At 40.0% G+C, this 13,691-nt stretch overlaps 1 protein-coding gene across 5 annotated transcripts in view; it reads left to right on the forward strand.

Moving 5' to 3' along the window:
• Positions 1–11,560, forward strand: part of HSF2BP (heat shock transcription factor 2 binding protein) — a 31,431-nt gene extending 19,871 nt beyond the window's left edge. For 3 of the 5 annotated variants that reach the window (XM_061453467.1, XM_061453468.1, XM_061453465.1), the window contains 2 exons: positions 2,272–2,375; positions 10,867–11,560. In XM_061453467.1, coding sequence (XP_061309451.1) covers positions 2,272–2,375; positions 10,867–11,075 — 313 coding nt within the window. In that variant the 3' untranslated portion in view covers positions 11,076–11,560. Of the gene's footprint in view, positions 1–2,271; positions 2,376–2,799; positions 2,916–10,866 lie in introns of all 5 variants that reach the window. The other 2 variants (XM_061453466.1, XM_061453469.1) reach the window with 2 other exon arrangements.
• Positions 11,561–13,691: the final 2,131 nt, after the last annotated feature.

A 13,691-nucleotide genomic window follows, 5' to 3' on the forward strand; every position in this document is an offset into this window, starting at 1 on the left:
AGTAATAGTGTCCATCATAATACGTCATAAAGTGCATTAGTGCACTGTCCCCCCAGCTAAACTGCACAGCTGTAAAGATGATCTGCGTGAAAGGCAGGACAGGAGGACATGGCTAAAAAGGTGGAAGAATTTCAAAGACAACTTCTGACTCCAGAGCATGGCTCTTTTTTTTGGCAACATCAGGGGCCTCTTGGCTTGAAGTTCATAGTATAGCAGTGATCTGATTTGGAAAGAAGCTGAGCATTAGTTTGTCTTGTTAATGTTGGCGGGGATTTTTTGTCTTGATGCTTTCTGCTTTTGAGTATTGGGTCCTATTCCTACTGGTAGGTAGAGGGAAATAATTTGCATTAAGCCCACTGAGACTGTGCTTAGCTGGAAAAGGTTTTATCCACGAAAACAATAGAAACCATGTGGAAGATGGTGTAACAGCATCAAGATGAAATGTTTGAAAGCAGAATTTACTGCAGAAACTGCAGAAGATTTAACAAAATGCTTTGCATCAAGTATTAGCAATTGTTCTGGGTAGCTCTGGAAAGGGAGACTCATTTTGAGCCCCAAGTTACTGTACTTGTCTGACAGTCAAAAGCAGGTAAATGAGGTAAATGTAAATTTTGACCCAGGAGCTTTATCTGAATAAAGAGGCAAAGCTGCCATTTCTGTATGCAACTTTCTGTAGCTTACAACGTTTCCTCAGCTCTGTTGTGGCTAAGGCTGAGGGCTACCAGTAGCCAAGCCCCCTTTCTATGACAGGAAGTATGAGTGGCTGTGGGAGAAGCCAGTGGGATAGGCAGGCTAGAGCAGTCCTTGTAAAATGCAGAGCCTTCTCTAGCCTAGCTTGTTTTCTCTCTGTAGAAAAGTTGAGAGTTTGGTTTAATTTGTAATTAGTGATGTGTGCAGCCCCAAAATGACTAACAAAATTCTTACTTTAGGAGGCTGACAAATTAGGAAATCCTGGGTTTAGAAGCTTTCGAAAATGTGGCCAAAGTGAACATATACCTACTATGTGTATTTTTATTTTGTCATTTACGCACTGACGTGCAAGGGACAGTCTTGGTTTTGCTTCGTCAGACATGTCAGCTTAGGTTTTTTTTCAATGTTCAATTATGGAAATGTTTCCTAGCTGCCAAGCCACAGATCTTCTCTGTTACTGGGAAGACAGGGTATAGGTTCTGTCCTTCAACATCAGTGACCACAATAAATGACAAAAAGAAATCGCCTTCTGGGGAAAAAAAAATATGACTCTGATTGGGCCCAATATTATTTGGAAAATAGTTTTGAAGAGGTGTAGGTGAGAATGCCATCTGGCCTTGTGTTATCCTTGTGTTGATCTGTGCTAAGACAAGAGAACAGTTTACAGCCAAATTCAATTCCAGTGTTACTGACTTAAAAAAAAAAAATTAAAACCATCCCGTTGTACATTGAACATAATCAGTTTGGATTCCTGAAGGCAGAGTAAATAGGAAAGTCAATGATGACATTTTAAAAGACCAGCAGTTGTTTATTTCACAGCAGGTTCTCACTTGGTGACCCATTGCAGAAGGGGTGAGTCTAGCTTAGGAGGGTTTGCTAAGCTGAGCTGGGTCTACCTTCTTCCTCCTTCAGGCCTGTTCCCTTCTTCCAAGTGCTTCTGTAGGCATAGTAACTACTTCTGTCAGTGGAGAGAGACTACATTTGTGGTTGCTGTATGCTGGCCATGTAGTGCATCTGCTCCCATTTGCAGGAGGAGCAGGAAGATACATGAAAGAGGATGGCATAAGCTGTGTGTCTGTGTTTCAGCTGACTCGAGGGTCAATGTACAGAAAGGCCAGAGTTGCACAACCGATGGAGCAGAGACTTCCTTTGACGTTTCTCGTACTCAGTATACAGTCTTGCTTTCTGTGTTTCCTAGTTGCCCCTTCATTTTTCAAGGCAAACAGCTTATTTGAGATGATGTCTGCTCAGTGGGGATCATCACCACAAAAGCTCTATTGTATAGGTTGTGTGGTCATGTGAAGCCAAATTCCTGGTTTTGCACATCTCATAATGAACCTTAAGGAGTTTGACAAGACTTTCTTACTCACTCATGGGGTACTTTTCCACGAGTTTGAAATATGTTGCTTAACAGTAGAAACAAGATTTTGCACAACATTGCTTATATATAATTTTTGTCTCTCTTATGAAAACATAAATTACTAGAATAGGCTTTTGCATCAGTACATGCTTGGCATAAATAGCAAAAGATGCTAAAACATAAATTAAAGGACATGACATCTTTTTTTCTTTCAATTCTAGGCTAATGCTAATGTCACTTTACAATGTGAGTATCAACTTGAAAGGCCTGAAGTACATCAGTGAAAGTCCAGGTTTTATTCCTTTGCTTTGGTGGCTATTGAATGGTAAGTTGCTCAAAGAGCCTTGTGAATTGTGACTTCTGGGATTGTAGACTGACAGTAGGTGTTGCAGAAGACGAAACAGAAGTTTGTATCTGTAACCTGATTATGTATAGCTTTTGTCAGATTAAAAGTAAACAAAAAGGGCAAATAGCTAGAGGGAGCTGATGTGCATATCACACAACATATTTGGCACTGTATGTAATATTCCATTAATACAAAATTTATGAGTAGTAGAAATATGGAATGGAGAAACTTGAAGTGGATTAAAGAAAGCCATCTGTATTTTCACAATAAACTTTAAGGGGAAACTGTGTATCAATTCACTGCCATTTAGCAAAAGAAAGTATAACTCTGCTCTAACACATTTTGGGGAAAGAAACTGATCTCTGTAACTGCTCACTCCTGACAAAAGTGGCTCTTTCTACAGCTGGAGAGAGTCCTTGTGCTCTAATAGGATTTGGGCTTGCAGGGCTTGAGTGCTATTCCTGGCTTTGGCCAGTGCAGAACTTCAGGGATGTCTGGGACTTCTGTTTCCACTCTTGGGTACATGAGTGACATCAAGGCTCTGCTCTTTTGGAGGCTTCAAATCCCTGTGTAGGAGCCAGCAGAGATTGACATTCCCGGTGTACGTTGGACTTGGCTTGCAGCTGTATGCACAGCTCGTAAGGGACAGTGAGGACAGCAGTAAAGACAGAGCCATGACATTGTCCTGCCTATGGATGGCTCCTACAGCTGGTCTGTCTTGGCTTTGTTAAGGTTTTGTGGCTTGTCTGAGAGAAGATTTTGGTGTGCAGTTCATAGGACTGGGGCAGCTTGGTCATCCCAGCACCCTCTGCTGCTGCAAAGCTTTTCTAAAATACAACTAGTAAATACAAACAGCAGCTGAAGTGAGAGAGGCTGTGTCTGCTTTTTCAAGGAATTCATCTGATATTGAAGTTTTGGAAAAGCTTTGATTTGGGCTGGTAAACTGGAAGCTACCGACATTACTCACAGTTCCCTCAACTATTTTACAGAAAATGTAGGTACTTGTGCTTTTCACCAAGTAATTTCTTGCTTTGCAGTGCCAAAGGCTCTCTTTTCTGGGATCTCAGAGGATTAAGTAACCCTTGTAAGGCTGCTGGGAAACACCAGTTTTGGTCTTTTGGTATAGTTTCAGAAAAGTTGCACTCTGAGAGAACATTGAATAATGGTCCTTTGTTATGCTGTGCTTAGAAATTTAACATGCTAGTCCGGATTCTCCTTTATGTTTGGCTAGTATATATAAAAAGACAAAGCAAAAATCTGCAAAACCCCCTCACCAAACCCCAAAATAAACCAAACAAAAACCCAAACACCCTAAAAAACCCATAAGTCCCAAGTATGCCCTTCTAAATATTGCAATAAAACAAAGAAGCTAATTGTTTGATCCAGTCTGGTCTTTCAAGAAGGCTCCTGGATTACTTGAGAGGATCAGATGGGGCACAGTTATAATTAATTTGCAGCTGATAATGAAAATAAATGGGAAGGCTACTGTGCACTTTGAAAGTGTTAATTGTGCATGGCTGGGTTGTAGAAGGAAGGACAGGCATGGCTAATTCCTTCACTTTTTGATAATAAAGTTCTCCAGTTACAGCAAATGAGGAAGATTCTCAGATAAACTGCATCTGTTAGTTCAGATTTCTGACTTTGGAGGGAGTCTGCTTACTGTCAAGGGAGAGGGCTGACTAGCTTGTGTATCAGGTGAGAGCTCAGATCCAAGACTTGTTCCAATGATTTTGTATGATATCTCTGTAGTTTTCTCTACATATAATCTATTTCTAAATGTTTTGATTTGTAAAACTTAGTAGCTTCCTTCCACTCCTGCTCCTTTTCTGTTTCTGTAGCCACCATCTTCAGCTTCTGATAGCCGCGATTCAGCTTATAAACACCTGGAGCTGCTACAGCATAAGGTCTTAACAGCTCTATCCATGCAAGAGAATAGAGCACTATACTCTGCTGGCAGGGTATCCTGTACATGCTGCCTTCCTGCAGGAAGCTTCTTCAAAGAGTGTTTTGATTAAGGCTTATGAGATGATTCAGCTTTCCACAGTCCTGTAAGCTTTTATCAGCATTCCCCCTAAGAAAGGCCCCAGAAATCATCCTCTGACTTTTATTTTCAGAGAATCATCCTGTTTGCTTTTCCATCGTCAGTCTACAAGTGTCTGTGACCTCAGTCTATACATCAAGGCCATTTTCCTCCCACTGGCCTGTATGCAGTTGATAAATCCCTCAAATGCCTTCTCTGAATTTCAGTCTCTGCTCGGTCTTGCCCCCTGAAAAAGAATGTCCTTCACATTAAGTGAAAAGAGAAAACAATTACCTTTATTTTATTTATTCCCCTTTGTAGTATTTGAAGCAAAGAGGTATTTGATTCAGCTTGTCTAGCAGGCTTTTTGAAGAGACAGGAATATGCCTTGACGTTGAATATATGGATTGGAAGAGAAAGGAGGAAAAAAAATCTAATGAAGATTTCTAGTGGAGTAAGAATGTTAACAGTAAACTGGGTTCATCTGTCCTACTGTCTTTGGAAAATTTGGATGAGCTGGTATGACTTCATACTTGCTAACAAGAATTCTTAATAGCCCTTTCTGCTGTAGGCTATATTGATAATAGGAGAAAAACAAATGTTTGACGTATTTTTTGAAAGTAATGCAGATCTCTGTAGTTCTAGCACTTTATGAGGTGGCCTATTTTCTTTTCTTTTTTTTTCCTGCTTTTTTAAACACTGTCTGCAAGATAGGCACTTTAATAAGCAACACTAATATTCTCAGCTAACTTATGTAGCTGTTGTATTTTTGTGTAGGTATCAGCTATGCCTACCTGTATCTTCCCAGGCTGGTGCCAGCAGAAAACACGTGAATGATGACTCAGACTTCTGCCCGTGGAGCAGCTTGTGGGATCAGTAGAGTTCTCATCTTGTGAAGCACCATTTGTTTGCAGAGCAGCTGTTCCCATCTTGCAGAAAATAGGCAGCTTTAGTTTTTTCATCAGCTGCTGTCCCTGTGTTGGTGTCTTGGCTAAGGGTTTTACATGACTTTCAGATTTAAAAAATCCTGTTCTCAGCAATAGAAAAAAGTTATAAATTTTGGTTAGAAATTCACCTGAGTTTTCTCAGTTACTTTTTTGGATGCTTTACATCTCCAGATGCAATAAGACTTTCATTCTGTAATTCCCAAAAGAAGTAGACTGGGACTTTTTTCTGCCAAGGACCTTTTAAAGAATAAGAAGACAGTCAGCTCAGGTAGTAATAACAAAGACTAACTTTATGTTTTTAATTTTTGATCATACAGAACATCTACTAACAAATGGGTGCTCGAGAAAAAGGGTCTAGGCTCTTTTCCGGTTTTTGTGTTGGTTTTGGTTGTTTCTGTTTTTTACTGTTCTGTATCTTTATTTTGGTTTTCCCCACTTTTCTATGAGTAAAGTCTGTGAAGTTAAAAAAGATTGCTTTCCATGGATACATGAGGAAGTGTAGAATTCAGAGAGACTATGCCAATGACATTTCACATCTATAGCTGGGAAACTGCTCCAGGTACTTCATTAACCAAAAGACAAGAGAAGTATGACTAATTTTAGATCTTGCCCTTCAGTTTCCTCCACCGCAGTTCCATACGGAAATCTAACTTTGTTTATCCAAATTCTTTGCAAATGACGGTCTCTATTATAAATGCCTGTATGAAGCACATTCTCATTTTGTTAATGCTGCCTGCAACCTTCAATATTTGCTTTTCGTGACTAACCCTGAAGGTTTCTAATGCCTTGCTTTTCTTTCTGACTTGCTTATGGCAGTGAGAGGTTTTTAAATTCAGGTTATTTGCATGGCAGTGTGTTATTTAAAAGACATCTGTACAAACAGAACCTCCCTATTTATAAACTGATGTCTGTATTAAGACATACTTTTGGTTCATAAATAAAAACCTCAACCAGTCTTTCAAGTGCTCAGCAGTTTCATGCTCTGGAGACTATGAAACTAATCTTAAAAAGAGGATTGCCCTTCTTGCCCTTTAAGGCCACATCCATTTTCTTAAATGCAAAGATGTCAGCTCTGACGCACAAAATCTCTGAAGCAGAGTTAGCTGAGAGGCTGGAAGAGTGGCTGGGGGAAGTCTCGCTGGATGCTTGCCCTTTTCCATACTCCTTTCTAAGCAGCTGCTTGTATTTGCCCACATGGATCTCTGGCTGTGTACAGTGTGGCTGTTCTTGCCATCTGAGCTGGAGCTTCTTGACTAGGTCCTCGCCGTACTTAGCAGCAGACCCATGTAAACTGGTGTTCTTCTGTGAAGTAGAGTGTTTCTCCTTTTGTGAATGAGTGTAAGAAAACCTTAACTCTGGTAAAAGCATCTGTTGCTGTAAAACATTGGGGTTTTTTCTTACATTCTTACCTATTCAGTAGCTACTGTGGGAATCCTCAAAAGCCCAAGCTAGGACTGGTAGGAGCTGGATGACATATCTAATAGCTCACCCACAAGCCTGCCTGGTGCAAAGCAATGTCTGCGCCAGCTCCTTTTCACTCACAGCCCCTAAGTAGCAGTTGGGCAGATTGGGACCAAACTGCTGCTTTAGTCCGGACCCTGGCAGTCTCTCTCAAGGGTTTCCCAAATGAAAGTGTAACAAGCTTGGGTCTGTAGGAAAGTGAGGAATTCTAGTTAGCTGAACTGCATGTGAGAGCAGCCACCTGGCCAGGTGAGAGGAGTCTGAAGCAAACCCAGCTGTTTCACAGGAGCTGGGGCAAATGTGATGGAAAGAGAAAGGGTATTTGTGTCCATAGGAATTGCAGTGGCAAAGCTCTGTTATCCTTTTGCTTTGTTGTTCTCCCTGCTCCTTCCCCACATAGCATCTTAAATGCAACACTTCCTGTCTTCTCAGACCTGTCAGCATTACAAAAATGTCTGGAAAACTCTCTGCTGCTGCAGATACTGGCTCAGCTCTGCCAGCTTTGGCAATGCAGAGAGATCTTACATGGGGTAAGCCATGGCCCTATCTGTGCTGAACATGCTGTGAACATAGGTAGTCAGACAAGTTCATAAAAAGGAAAAGGAGAGTGGAAGGTTGCCCCTTTATACTAGAGTCTGACAGTAATTGAATTGAATGGCCTTTATGACAGTGGTTGTAAGCTTTTGGAATACTGCTTCTGTACATAAAATAGCTGTAAACAGGTTAGTGGTAATAAATCTTGCATTCAGGTGGCCAATGAATGGTATGGCCACGTGTAAATTGAGTTCACACAACTCTGAGCCAATTGTAGATAAGCGTATTGATGTAAGGCAATTACTTAAACCCTGCTGAAGGGAACAGTTCATCTGAGAGCATGGTGCTAATGACAGATGTGACTAAAATCTGTCCATGCTATCACTTGCTTTTGTCAGTGACTGAAAGTCAGTGACATCAAACCGTAGTGCTGGCAGCTAGCAGAACGTCAGCAAACTCCAGTAGTTTCAACACCTTGTTAAAATTGCATCAGCGTTTTATGGCGGTGGTAGGCTTATGCGACGCTTGTGATCACTGACTGAGGCAAGCAGCTTGATTTCTTCAACTGTTCTCCAGAAATAATGATTATGGTTTTGAAATTTTAGTTGAAGAGATGTGTGTGCTAGTTGTTGGGCGGATATGATGCAGTGATTTGATTACAGCTAAAGGATTTTTTTTTGATCTTGCTCAAACAAAATATTACTCAGCTAGTGTAGAAATTACTAAATCTGGAAGCTACTGAAATAAATATAATGCTGAATAATGAAGATTCCTTACGTGTCTTCTGAGTGTTCCTAAGACAGAGGTTTTAGCAAAAATCTCCAATGAGATTGGAGAGACAAGAGAAAGACTTCTAGGTTGTTGGGTTGTTGTTTTTTTTTTAATCTTCTTAGGAAACATGATTATCCATAATAAGTAGTATTCTCAAAACCACATGTAATCCTAAGGGAGTATATTTTAAGGCATATGTATTTATTTAACTTGAAGCAGATCAGAATACATGCAGAACAATGGCAACCAGAGGTTAAATGCATATTAAGTCATCTGCTGCTGCTGGATCATTTCCTTCCTTTGCTATATGCCTGAGTGCCTAATCTGTTCTTCATTTGAGTGACTCAAGCCTTTGAGCTGCCCTGGCTGCTGCTGGAGATTCTTCCTCGAACCTTTTTGCTCTTACTGGAAAATGCTCCTGCTTGTCAAGCTGGAAATCATTTCTTGATCTCCTACAGATCCTAATTTTGTTAGCTCCCCTGCTAACGCTTCTTCTCTGATCAATTCTTTACTTTCTACAGCCTTTAAACACTTGCTGATAATAGTAACAGAAATGCCTATAACAGTATTAATAACAAAGCGTTTTTTTATCCAGGGATTTAAAACATCCTGCATATGTGAAGCTTCCCAGCTGTACTGCAAGTCATTAAAAGTATTAATGGCTTTGTTTCATGGAGGAGTAATGTCACACAGAGAAAGGTGGTAATGAACTACATAGATTTCACTCCCCAAAACTTATTTCTTCTTACCGATTTGGGCTATGGCTTGTTGCTGCTATTTCAGGTCAATAAATGTAAAATAATACTAAGTACAGAGAAAGTGGGCAACCTCTGGCAGGCATGAAGACAAAAATGAAAGGAATGGGAGGATGAATTCAAGGCTTTTAGACAAATTTGATTAGGTTGGAACAAATCTGAAAACCAAAACTTGCACCCAAGTTTTTTTCAGAAGGATTCACTGAAGGGTTGCTGTCCAAGACATTGGACATAAAGCCTTGCTGTCTGTGAGGCTGAGTTGCAGCATTTCTCCATGAATTATGACTTCTCAGAAAATGGCACCTGCGGGCGGGTACTGCTGGAGATGATGACGGAAAGAGACCCCTTAGAGCCTTCAGCCCAGGTGGCAGCAGTTGCTGTTCTATGGATATGGCTGCTTCTGCAGCATGTGCAGCACTAATAATTTGGTTTTTAAAATACTGATTTGAATGTCTAAAGTTGTCTAGTATTCCAAATAGCTACAATTCTCATTGCACAGAAAATGCATGTTTGGTTTTGGACAATTTCTGTGTCCTAAGGCTATAACCCACTCTGCTGGTTTCCCAGGAGGAAGTAGAATTCTTTCTTTAGAAGTTTATACTTCAAACGGGAAAGAAGGTATGATAGAAAAGACCTACATCTGTCACTTGTTATGGAAAATGGAGGAAGAGAGAGTGAATGCCTGGCTTGTGGCTGTAGCTCAGATATCACAATCTTTAATATTGTACTTCAGCCATGTGCTAGTGGGAATTACTTAAAAATTCCCATCTCAACAGTTAGTTTTATGCCTAAAGCCATAGTTTTCTTCACTGTCCATGATATTCTGCTTTCTCTCCTGGGTGCTTTCAACATTTCTCCTTATGCTTTAATGAATAATTCTGCTCAGTCCTTTTTCAGGTCACCAGTGTGTTAGGTATTAAATATGTCTCATCCCACCGAAGGCTTCCTTCAGACTCAGTACAGTGTGGTTTATTGCTGCACTGCATTTATGTTCCTTCAGTGAGACTTTGGTCTCTGTGGTGATTTTGTGCACAAAGTGATCCAGATTAATTTTTTGCAACATTTCTGCACAAGGCTTTATCAAAAGCTTCCTGGACACTAGGTATGCTAATGACAAACACATTAAAAATGCATGGCACGTGGAGCAAATTACTACTTCAGCCATAAAAATATTACACATTTTCATTTGAAATTTACAGAATAGAGAAGTTCAAAACTGGGGCTTTCTACCAGACGCTTTTGATTAAGCTATAAACAACTAAATGCAAATGGACTGTTGTGAGCAATTAAAATATAATGCTCCTAATGTTTCAGTAATTAAAAATGCATCCTGTGTTCTTAACAGTAGAGTTATGGCTTCCTAGCTTAAGTCAGTCAAAGGTCTTTGCTACATTTTTCTGGTGCATTCCTAAGCAGCAGTGCTTAGCTTCAGTACCCATTTCAATTTTGTGTAGATGGAGTTAAACACTCGGAAGGTTATACATGGTTACCAGAAAGTTTTAAAAAGATTAATATTTTATTGAGCTTTGAAGAAATCTGAAGGCTTGTAGAAAAAGAAAGAAATTAAGGAAAAGCCTGGTGATTGACTGCAGATTTGATCAGTTGATCTGTTTTTTAACTCTGAATAGTCATGGAACATAGCTTGTTCTGCTCTTAAATCAGATTGCATCCAACAGTACCTCTTGGCTACTGACTGGATAAATCCAAGTTGATAAATTACCTGATTTGTAGCATTTCCAACATTTGAGAAACAAGAGAAAGGTTCCTGGTTATCTCTCCCTCCCAAGCACTGCTGAGCACAAGCTGCTGAGAAGGGCAGAGACGTTTTCAGTTTCCTTCTAGAGCCAGCCAGCACCACAAGGCAGCTGTGAATTATGAAACTTCAGTTATTCCCTGTCTGGTGGGTCATGATGAATGGCATTGTAGAGCTTTAATGCTACTTTTCTAGTAAGCACTGGATTTTTTTCTCCCCCTGCTTTTAGACCCAGATACAGAAGTTTGTCTTCATGTGCTGCGGCTCCTCCAGTCTGTGATTCTGGAGCCAGAAGTATTGGCCAAGTCAGCGTCTGAGATGCGTGATACTTTGCCATTTCAGCGTATCATTGCACTGTCAAAGAGCCGCAATGCAGATCTACAAGCACTTGCAAAAGAACTACTTGAAGATCTTAAAATACTTGAGTATGAAGCATAGAAGAGCTCTATGACATCAACTGATTACGTCTTTCCTATATTTTTATGCTGCAAGAGTTGTTGGAGGTGGACTTAACTGAAAAAAAGCCTCTGCCTAAGTTCCTCTGACAAAATCCTGTTCAGAAATTAGGTAGCCCAACTAAAATAATATTTGGGAAAAAGTGGGTTTTGCCTGCCCAAATATAATCTCAGGTGATCTGTTAGAGATGGGACAGACTTAATTTCTTTGAGTAGGATTTTGCTGGTAACAAGTTTCTGAAACGATCCAGGTTATGTTATCTACTTGCTATATATAGGGAGTAAAGTAATAGTTTCTTTTATTGATAATATATAGTTTATTGTAGTGGTAAGTAATCCTTTTGGTCCAACTTTGTTGCTTTTTCACAACTCTTCTGTGTCAGAATGCATCCCAAGTTCCAGTTTTATTGTTCTTATTTCTCACCTTCTCTATTTAATAAAACAAAACTTAAATTCTGTAGCATGAAATGGATTCTGCTTTCAAAATTCACATTCAGATTCACTCGAACTGCAAGTTGACCCAGTCTGTGGCTGCCAGGCATAACAGAAATTGAGCCATTGTTTTTTCAAAAGCCCTAAAAAAAGGAAATGAATTACTCGTCTGTGGTACCTCATTGTGTGCTGAAGAGGCTAATATGAACTGCTGCTCTGTCAAGAGGAGCACTGCATTCCTTCACAACTGTTGTGTTTGTCAGAACTTCTGTGTACAGCTTGTTTGCCTTGGTGGCAAATGTAAACATTTGTGTGTTTAGTACTGGTAGAATTTACACTTTTTTTTTTTTTTTTTTAGAAAAAATAACATCCATTCCTGTGATGACAGAAACCCAGCTGTTTGGGTGATGCTGTTCAATGGAATGGCATACGAGAAATGCAATGGTGTGGTAGCAGCTTTTTCCATACTAAAGTTCCTGTACTTTAGCTGTGAACTCTCAGCTGTGAATTTTGTATTAACAAAATACAATGTGGGTTTCTAACCCAAATATATAGAAAACATTCTTCTATAGATTTGGATGAGATATTAAGAAGGAATTTTTTACTATGTTGCTAGTGAGGCACTGGCACAAGTTGCCCAGAGAAGTTGTGGTTGCTCGATCCCTGGCAGTGTTCAAGACCAGTCTGGATGGGGCTTTGAGCAACCTGGTCTAGAGGAAGGTGTCCCTGCCCATGGTATGGGGGTTGGAACTGGATGATATTTAAGGTTCCTTCCAACCCAAACCGTTCTGTGATTCTCAAATGTGAAGTAAACATTGTAGGATTTAAATGTTATGATTGGCAGACAGTTTTAAAGGGAGACCATTGTAAAATGTGTAAGTTAAGGTAAAGGTCACCTCCCATTGTGCTGTTTGCAGAATGATGAATGTTCAGAGTTAGAAATGTAATAAATCACTTATAATAATTGCCTCAAATGCTACAGATGGTAGCAGTCTGATTTGGGACTGTCTAAATGAAGACTAAGATACAGATCTCGCATACATGAAAGGGTTGCACGGGGTTCCTTTTTGTTTGGTTGAATACATCAAACTTACCAAGTGCAGATTTTTTGAAGCATTTAAATGTTCTTTAAAGCATGGGGTTTTTTTTGGATTTGTTTCCTTATCTTGCTCTCCTAGTTAAACCTCCTAGAGTTTAATCCTAAAGTGATCAAAATGATAATCGGTAATTTCCTGGAATATCAACTTGTGAAAGCGTTCAATTTTGAGAAAGACTAAAGGGCATTCGCTTTCCATTTGTTTGGTATCTGCCCATGAAGGTCTTTCATCAAACTTTTGGAAGCCAGTAAATAACAGAAAAAGAAAGTAATTCTGTGTGCAGAAGAGCTGATAAAGCCTTGTGTTCTGTGAATTTGAGATATTTCTTGAAAATTTCCCTGTCCCTCCTAGCCCTTCCCCTAAAACCAAGCCCACCCAAGGGGCAACAGGAGGTGCACAGGCTGAGGGTGACAAGGATGCCCTTGGCCAGGTTAGTAAGTGGTGGTGATGGGCCGGTTAGCTGCCGCCAAGCAGGGTGTATGCTACACTGCCACCTTTGCCCTTGTGAAGGTTTCAATTTAGGTCTTTTCTGCTGTTACCCTAGCTGGTCAGGTAGCTTGAGGGAGCTTAATTACCTTTGAGAAGTCTTCTCCCTCTGTCAACTTTGCTGAGAGCTGACTGATAGATTCAGTGTTATGAGAGGGATTGGCAATGCAATTGCACCTCATTTCCATATGAAATTGGGAAACAAATGCTCAGGACTGTTCATGTTAATTGTGTGTCCACTGGCATGGTCAGCACTTAAAAGCCATGGTAAATAGGCGATTTGAGATAGTACAGTTTTTCTGGAGCAAGCTGCTTATATCTGGTAAGCCTTTGAATGTCTCCCAGATGACTATTTTCAGGTGTAGCTCAGCAGGACTTTTTCTTCAGAATCATATTCAGAATCAAGCCATCAATGATCCACTGACCTTGAGAAAGTCTTTTTTTTATGTACTAAGCATTTCATTATGCAAGACTGATAAATTAGAAGAAGTCACCCCATCTATGAAACACAGGGTACCTTCAAAAATATCAGAAGCATCAGAAAGAGCCTGTGACAAACAGGTCTCTAGCAAAGTCTGTATGTT

Source organism: Pezoporus flaviventris, unplaced genomic scaffold, assembly GCF_033815535.1.
Source record: "Pezoporus flaviventris isolate CSIRO_AGI_PZ_B2104156 unplaced genomic scaffold, CSIRO_AGI_Pfla_v1 ptg000015l, whole genome shotgun sequence".
Taxonomy (NCBI): Eukaryota; Metazoa; Chordata; class Aves; order Psittaciformes; family Psittacidae; genus Pezoporus; species Pezoporus flaviventris.